At 42.2% G+C, this 9,328-nt stretch overlaps 1 protein-coding gene across 1 annotated transcript; it reads left to right on the forward strand.

Annotated features, from left to right (window-relative positions):
* Positions 1-1,535: 1,535 nt before the first annotated feature.
* Positions 1,536-2,113, forward strand: LOC114083638 (succinate dehydrogenase [ubiquinone] cytochrome b small subunit, mitochondrial-like). The gene is made up of 2 exons (XM_027924900.2): positions 1,536-1,587; positions 1,705-2,113. The coding sequence occupies exons 1-2, from the start codon at positions 1,536-1,538 to the stop codon at positions 1,971-1,973; spliced, it is 321 nt and encodes a 106-aa protein (XP_027780701.2). The 3' UTR covers positions 1,974-2,113.
* The last annotated feature ends 7,215 nt before the right edge of the window (positions 2,114-9,328 follow it).

The following is a 9,328-nucleotide window of genomic DNA, read 5'->3' on the forward strand; positions in this document are numbered from 1 at the left end:
AAAGTGAGGGAAGGATACCCCCAAAAGCTAAAATGCCTTCCTCTCTTCTTTCTCCTTTCCCCACCCTAATGTCCAGTTTATTCTAATAAATCTAGGGCTCTAAGAATTGTGGAGAATGGCCCATTCCATGGTATGATTCAGTATGCTTCTCCTGGAGGAGTACCAGGAGCACACACCAAAAGATGGTTCTGGGGAGCAAGGAAACTGGGAAGCCTAGAGTAACCAAGGCTGAGCAGAATTTGTTCCCTCTGGGGATGTAACCACAAGGTGCTATGAGCTTAACTTTCCTATATCTGTGTGCAATATGACCTTAAGGGGAGTCAGAGACACTCCAAGCCTCCAAGACAGGAGCCCCAAGTTGTGTGGCCAGGACACAGGGGGTCCACACAAATGCAGAAAAAAAAACAGTACTTCCAGGAATTCAGAGCACAAGGGAATACTAGGGTGTGGCTAAAGAACAATTTGAACCGGGGCAGGGAGAAGAGGCAAACACTTGGAAAACCAAGGTAAATAGGATGCCCTATGAGTGAAGGACCCTTTCCAGATGGCTGGAAAACTGAGGAAGACCTGATATCACATAAAAAGAAAGACTGGTGGCTGATGCTGTTGTCTGTAACAACAGTACTACAGTACTGTGATTATGTGGGGGAAAAAAACAGTTCTGTCCAAACTTAATTCTTACACACTTAAAGGGGGTGGGGAAGTTGGCTGTCTAGGACCCATGAAGGAGGCCAGGGGAAATGAAAATAAATAACAGTATATGGTCACTATTGAAGCCAGGTGAAAATATATGGGTGTTCTCTTTTAGTCTATTGCTGCTGCTATGACAAAATATCACAGACTGGGTAATTTCTAAACAATAGTATATTTCTCACAGTTCTGGGGCATGGGATGTCCATGGTCAAGGTGCTAGTAGGTTTGGTATCTGGTAAGAGCTTTTCTCTGCTTCTGAAATAGCACCTTGTGGCTGCATCCCCAGAGGGGACAAATTCTGTGTCCTCACATGAAGGAAAGCAGAAGGGCAAAAAGGCCTAATATGCTCCCTTTAACCTCATTCCTAAGAACAAAAATCCAATTCAAAGGTTGAAGTCCTTAGGACTTCCCAAAACGTACCATCTACTGACATTAGGACACTAGATAGCAGGTTTCCACATATGATTTTTGGTGGGACACAAACATTCAGATCACAGCAGGGTCACTGTAATACTCTAATTTTAAATATATAGGAGTTTTCTGTAATAAAAATTTAAAGGGGAAAAAGTTAAAGTTCTGGCAATCCAGACAATAGACTAAGACTGAGATTTTCAGCCCCTTCAATGAAATATTATCTGGCCTCAAAGACACCTGGATCCTGCTCCTCCCTGAATCCCTGTGAGATCACTTCTGATAAAATCTAACAATCTGCATCTTCTAAAACAATGTGCCATGATTTATTTCATTGCACTGGTTTTAGCTGTACATTTGTATCATTTACCACTTTTTCTAAAAAAAAGTTTTAAGGGGTTGATGGACGACCTTGAACCCTCAAAAGCGAGATGGCAGTTCTCTTGAGGCTGGGTGTCCTCTGTGGTGCTCAGGGAGGCCGAGCTCTATTCCTCTGAACCCCATTGGTCAGACCTGCTCAGGTCTCAGCATTTCTCCAGGACCGACCTACCCCAGGAGGGACTAGAACACAGCACATTCACCTGTCACCAAACCGCCATTCTCGTTCCAAGGCTGCATCTGTTCACTGGACTAGTGAGAAGGTTGTCAGTGTTTTGCTCCTGGGCCTGCTTCCAGCTGCATATTTGAATCCTTGCTCTGCAATGGACTACTCTTTGGCTGCAGTCTTCACTATTTATAGTCACTGGGACCTTGGACAAGTTGTCACTGATTATGTTCATGGGGATGCATCACAGAAAGCTGCCAAAGCAGGCCTTTTGGCACTCTCAGCTTTAACCTTTGCTGGGCCGAGGTTATTTCAACTATCATAATGTGGGCATCTGCAAAGCTGTTGCCATGCTGTGGAAGCTTTGACATTTTTGACTTGAGAATTGATTGTATGCCTCTGCCTCTGCTCTGTCATTCAACTCACAATAAGGAGGAAATAACTGAAAGTTCATTGTTGGGCAAATCTTCTAATCACATGGTTATTTTAGAATTTAATTGTTGAGGAAGAGGTTTGAGAGGAAATGTATTCAAGAAATTATGAGACCTAGTTCTGCATTCTAGTGAGTTAATGGGGTTGTCTTCAAGTTCATGAGACTCACGGTATAACTGAACTTTATATATGAGTTTTTGCTTTTGTCAGTCTGTTAAAGAGAGTTTAGCTTTATTATTATCAGTATATGATCATTTCTGCATTTGTCTTGGAAATAATGGACAAAGGGAAAGACAGTTAATTCATGACTTTGCAAAAAATTAGATAGTGTTTTCTTTTGCAAACTTCCCTATCTGTTCAGTTGATACCAGCTACTAAAGGTTTCATGTCCTAGGGAAACTTTAAAATTAGGAAATGCCAAAATCTCAAATTACATATTTCTGTATCCTAGGAAGGAAAGATTGGAGAGCTTCTAAATTTAGAGATGCTCAAGTTAGAGAAGTATTCCTTGTAGACATACCAGAATATTACAAATTCCAAACAGATATAATTCTCCAATGTGTTGTATTTGTCCTACAATAATCTGTTCACAAATATAAAACTAAAAATGATAATAAATTACTTTCCCACTGTGGGAATTGTAAAAAGAAAATGTATTCCATGAAAAGAAAATTTTAAAAATAAATAAAATGTTATATAATAAAAATGTATTCTACTCTTTTAAAAAAAAAAAAAGTTTTAAAGCACTTTTTAACCTTTATTTTATTTATTTTTATGTGGTGCTGAGGGTCAAGCCCAGTGAATTGTAATGCATTACACTGTAATATATAAATAAATTAAATAAATAAATAAATACAGAGGGGAAAAAAAGAGGGTTACTTATTTCATAGTGCACTCCAGATGGTTTATGCTTCAATGGACAGCGTTTTAAATGTAATTCTTCTTCCAGATCAAGTCATCTAAGAATGTTGATGTAGTCAGTATCTGCTTAAACCCAAGCACTGCCCGCCACTAGGAAAGGCCATTCAACATGCTGCCTCTGGTCCATTGGGTCAGCCAGAGTGGCAGAGCGGGCTTTTAGCATCAGGACATGGGAAGAGCTAAGTGCCCCTTGCCTGCAACTGTCCCCTAATTCTCACCTGCCTGCAGGAATGTGGAAGGAAAGTGTATACAGAAACGGCTTTAAGCGTTTAGAGTGTCTCACACATTTTTTTTTTTCTTTCTTTTTTAGGTCTTAAAGCGAAACTTCTTGGTCTCCAGTCCTCCCGCGCCCCGCTTATCATCCCCCAAACCTGCAGGTTGCCTGGAATCTGGCCAAGGGTACTCAGACCATAGGTACCCTTGTCTGCACCGCGAGGACTAAACCGCTTTCTAGGGGCACCCCAGGCAGGTCTCCAACGCTGCCTTCTGGATCCACAGTCTAACCCACACAAGGCCCCTAGGGGACAGGGTTTCCCCAAGAGAAAATGCCACCCACTGTGGGGCTGAGCCCCTTTGCTCCAAGTGGTTGCCTCCTCCCGGGACTTGGGGTCAGGGATGTTGCTGGAGCCCCTAATCCTAAGCACAAGAAAAGCCACTTCAGCCACACTAGACGGTGAGGGAGAAAAAGACTTAAAAGGGAAGCCACACACTTCAATCAAGAGGCTAGAGAAAGCCTGGTCTCTGGACTCAAGAGCTTCGGGCTCCCAAAGCTCCGCCGCGGGCAAAAGTGGGTTCCCTGGGCTTTGTCCAACTCGAGCGGTTGCAGTGCATCAGCCCACGCTGGCGTTAGGGTACTCGGGAACAGATGAGGCTACCGGGGTTCCTGTGCCCTGCATGGGTAACTTCGGGGAGGAAGGACCCAGTCACGTTCTGAGATCCACCTGGCACTTTGGCGGATGCCGGTCTGGAGCTCCAGCGCACTTGTGCTCAGTCCCACATTAGCTCCCTCACCACCTCCAGAAAGCCTTGGAGAGGGGATCTCCGCCCCCGCCAAGCCCCGCCCCCGGCTTCTGAAAATACTCAGCCGTTCCCAGAGGGTGGAACCAGCCCTGGGCCGCGCGGGCCCACCCCACCCCCATCCCCCATGCCAGGCCAGAGGAGGCTGGTGAGTTTGCCTGCCTGTAGCTGTCCCCCCGCCCCCCCCCAACAGATTTAGACATGGAAGAAAATAAAAGTTCTCTTACTATGGCCAGCTGACAAAATGGCTGGACCAGCCCAGGCCCCACTCTATTCAAAATAGTCCTCAACCTGTCTCTGCCCAATTTATCTGAAGGAACATCTCACATAGTTCTCATTACTGTTAGAGATTAGGATGACTGATTGCAGCTGGCCAGGTCCCCACTGGAAATCCACCAGGAGAATGGGAGAAGATGCCAGCTCTTGGCTGGGTGGTAAAACCATTATCAAACTTCCTGGGCCCCAAACTCCCTCTTCTACACACACTGGTGCCTCTGAACTGGGGGCTGTTCTCCAGGGTGTTGTTTGAGGTCTGCAGGTATTTATTTTTTGGGTTTTTCTCATTGTATCTTTCTTTGGGGGCTCTTACAGATGCTTTTAAAGTAAGTAAAGTTTTAAGAGTTGGTCTTGAAACATTGAGTTACAGACCCTCCTCCATATTGGATGGAGTGAAAACCAGATAGAGGCTGCAAAGAAGGGTTCTCTGAGCCCTGCTATAAAAAAAGTCACTCAGCAAGACTGACATTTCTGTGGAACTATGTATCTTGGAGAAGGAGATGCTTGCACATTTAGCCATTTCCCATGGTTTTCATATCAATAACTCCATCCTGCTTTCCCTATCTCTCACTCTCTTCTTCTTCCTCTACCTGTTGGATCAGAACTAAAAAAATAAATACAATAAATAAAATTGAAGAGATCAAAGCACAAGTAAAAAAATGGCTTAGATCCAAAGCCAAATTGAAGCTACATATTCCTTTTCACCTACATTCATTATCAGTTTCTTCTTACCAAAATGCCCCGAAATATAACAGCTTCAATCTGTAAACATTTATCATTTCACATAATTTTAGTGGGTCAAGAATTCAGGAGAGTCTTAGCTAAGTTGTATGTTTTGGAGTCCCCCAGGAAGTTGCAGTCAGATGTCAACAAAAGTTGGAGTTATGGAGTTATGAGGCTTTATGGGTTGGACAATTCTCACAAAGTCATCTAGATGCCTCATGCTGGGCAGGTGAGTGCTGAGTGTTGGGTATTTAGTCCCATGAACCTCTCTGTGGGGACTCTTGAGCATGGTCACTTCATGGCAGCTTGCTTACCTCAAAGGAGAGCCACACAGAAGGTACAGTGTCTTTTATAACCTAGCCTTAGAAACATAGCATCATTTCTGTAATGCCCTATTGTCATGTGCCTGGACCCTCTTAAACACAGAAGAGATCTAGACAGGAATATGTACACCAGGAGTTAGAAATCATTGAAATCCCACATCACCTTTCTGGGAGGCAACCACATGGATCCTTGTGATAAGCAGCAAGCAAGAGGGAAAGAAAAGGTGCATACTTTGTACTAGAAAAAGTAACAAGGAGAGTTATTTTATAAATTCTGGATACCAGCTCATTTCAGACCCATCTCTTACTTGCCTTTTCATTTTAAAAGTAAAATAATTTTCAAAAGTAACAGTTTCTCATTCTGGTGAAGTCCAATTTGTCCATTTTTTTCTTTTATGGGAAGTGCTTTTAGAGTCTTAATACATGCTAAAAAGATCTAAAAGGAAAAATATCAGTAAGAATCCTGAGGATTTGGGCATACCAAAGTACAGTGCACTGATGTGGAATGTAAATTACTTTAGTGTGTTTTTTTTTTTAAATTTTTTAGTTGTAGTTGGAAACAATACCTTTATTTATTACTATAATCTTTAAATGTGGTGCTGAGGCTCAAACCCAGAGCCCTGCACATACTAGGCAAGCATGCTACTGCTGAGCCCCAGCCCCAGCCCTAGTGTGGTTCTTTTGTGGGAAATAAATGTAAACTAGTGTAGTGGGATTTTCACTCATTCATTAGTTTTCAGTCAAGAAAATCCTCTTCTGCTCTCCTGGAAGTAAACTCTACAAAGAAGATAAACAGTCAAACTTACTAGAATAGAAGCCTCCATTTCCCACTCTATGCTTCTTGCCAGTCTGACCCCCTTACATAAACAGGTTGGCATAGTCAACAGAGATCCAAGATTACTAAACCCAAGGACTATTTTTGTTCTTTACTTCAGCCTTTCTGCAGCACTCTATTCTGGACTATTGCCTCCTCAGGTTTGATGATGTAAAGTACCATTGGTGTACCCCAACAGTATTAGAGATGTGCAGCAGCATGTTTGTACATGCAATGAAGAGAGGGAGGAAGCAAGGCTGCTGCTTCTCTCTCTAATGTACAAGTCTATAAAATAACACTGGCATTTTCCAGATTTTCCTGCTTACAGGACTACATGAACCTACTCATAAAGTCATTCTGAAATTACATATTCATCCCAAACCACAGTGTTTTTGTAAAGCATATTTTATCTCAACCATTTCTTTCTACAAACAACTGTTTAAACTTTCCTGTCTCCAAAAAATCCAGATTCAGAAACAATAAGTCAAGGATTCCAGTTTTTACCAATAGCTACAAAAGTTACAAGTTCACAAAGTTTGAGTGTAGTAATCATTATAATGAAGAAACCATCTGAACTTCTAATCTTTTTGTCACAATGTGGAGGCTGCAGGAGGAAACTGACAGGAAATAGTTTTTCCCTTTGCAGTTCACCATTTGTATAAAGATGATTCCCACCTGGCAGGTGATGATCTTGGGGGAGGTCCAAGCTCTAATATTAATCTAGTATTGATCTCCTTAGTCACTGAGGAAAGTAAACCTCTCATGGTTTATTTTTCTCCATTGACACCAAATATGTGTTGTCTTAGCCAACACCAAATGTCTGACTGAAAATCAATTAGGTATCCCACAACTTAATTCCATTCTGACACTAATGACCCAGAGTTAGACTCAAACTTCACAGGTTTAAGGGATCAGAACCCCAGGACTGTACTGACTTTAGACAACAACTTCATGTACTGATTCCTGGGTGCTTAACTGGGATTTCTGTCTGACTTGCTACAAATGCAAGGATTTCCACAAACCCCTCCTCTGAAACAACTTGCATAACTCTAGAGAACATTTTCACTTACTATTACAGGTTAATCATAAAGGGTGCAACTCAGGGATCACCCAATGAAAGATATATATATATATAGTGAGGTATGTGGTTGAAGAGAATGAAGCTTTCATGTCCTCTCCAGGCACATCCATCCCCCGAGAATCTGGACATGTTCACCAGTTGGAAGCTCTCTGAATCTTGTCATCTAAGGATCATATGGAATTTTTATTATGAGGTCGTGAATGATTACATCATTGCCCATTGATGATGCCAGGAAGTAGGGATAGGGCTGAAAGCTCCAACTCTAACCAAGGCTTGGTCTTTCTGGTGACCAGCCCCTAACCTGAAGCTATCTAGGGGCTGCAGCTACCAGCTACCTTATTGCCGCAGTCTGGCTGGGCACAAAATCATGAGCCACTCACACCTTGTAGATTCAAACAGCAACTCTTTATTCCCGAACTCTCACCGGCACTTTACACGCATGTTCTGGGGAAAATCCTCACTTCCACTCCGCAGTGTATCCCAAAAATACTCTCTGAATCCCATGAGAACTCAACGGTAACTCAAGAAGTGGGCGCGCCTGAGGCAGCAGGATACTCCCTATTCTCAGCAGGATACACCCTAAACCTGGATCCGCCCTGGTCCTTGAGCAAGGTCACATTTCAAGCAAAGTCATTGCAAGTGACCAAGGCAAAGCCATTTCCACAATGGAGAGTCCTTCCTCTAAGCAACATGGGGTATGCTGGCAAGGAAATTGCCATGCATCATACCTACTTGGCTAATGGCTCTCAGCATCTCCCCCCTTCTGGTTAATTAAACAACAAGCAATGTGGCTTAAGGACCGTGCCTGGTAGGTTGTCCAATTCAACATATGGTTCTTACCCATCATGGGAAAAACTGACCTCTAGGCATCAGTCTCCTGTCTTAGGTTGATACCACTGCAATTGGATCATACCCGTCACAGACAGACTACCGGTCCAGCATACAGCCATACTTGTGGATAGGCCTATGCACCAGTGGGGGGGTGAGGTTCTTGCCTCACCTCTGTTGGCCCCCAAATTTAGTCTTGGTGCCAGTGGGGGGATAAGGTTCTTTGCCTCACCTCTGTTGGCCCCCAAATTTTAGACCATCACTAGCAGAAAGGAGGAGGATACAGAAATGCCACGACACCAAGTCAGTTGACGGCTCCTTTGGAAAAATTTCATCACTGGTGACACCATCAGCAAAGATATGCCAGCACTACCACAATTCGCTGCACCAAATGATAGTTCACAATGCATACAAGTGATACATAGTCCAGGCAAGTTCTGCAAGCAGTTCAAAGCGGAGAAGTCTATCAATATGTCCATTTCCTCCCAAAGTACATTGAGTCCTTGACTGAGCATTACTTGTTGAGTTATATTCATTGATGCATCAGTTTATACAGTTTACTGTGATAGCTATCATAGAAGCTGTAGTTTGGTTTTATCTTAGTCTTCACCGGCACTGGGATGGAGATGGGAATTCTGGCAATGATGCTAAAGAGACATTATCCTGAACAGAATTATTAAATATAATGAAAAGGAAAGGTGAAAGTAAACAAACAGATCTATTAACCTCCTTTAAAAACAATCCTTAACAGCTGTTTACCTAATTTAAATTAAACCATTTAAATCACGTGACTAAAATAAAAAAATAATAATTCAGATCCATTTTTTCATGAGCGCTCCTCATATATGATATATGGACATACGCACACACAGACATATAACACAAAACATAAATGCACACAAATGTACAACACATAAGACAATAATAAAGGCCTTGTAGCTTTACCTAGGTGAAATCTCCATTGCAATGTTTTAAAACTCCACAGTCAAAAAAATAAAACTGATCAGAAAAACATTAACCTAGGTTTGTATGAGCTCAAAAAATAAAATAGAACTTTATGATGTGGGAAAAGGCAATAATAAAATAGATATTGAAAAAAGCATCCTGGCTAATCACTGTCGCAGATGTAAGAATAGCCAAGCTGGAGCTCTGAATATCAGCTGTTATGGATTTGAGTCAAATCATCTTCTTTTTGATTTGTAGAAATTGCTTTGGTTAATATCTCTGGAATCCAAATCGGCTGCTGTTCTCCCTGTGGAAATACA

The sequence above is a fragment of the Marmota flaviventris genome, chromosome 16 (assembly GCF_047511675.1).
Source record: "Marmota flaviventris isolate mMarFla1 chromosome 16, mMarFla1.hap1, whole genome shotgun sequence".
NCBI classification, from domain to species: domain Eukaryota; kingdom Metazoa; phylum Chordata; class Mammalia; order Rodentia; family Sciuridae; genus Marmota; species Marmota flaviventris.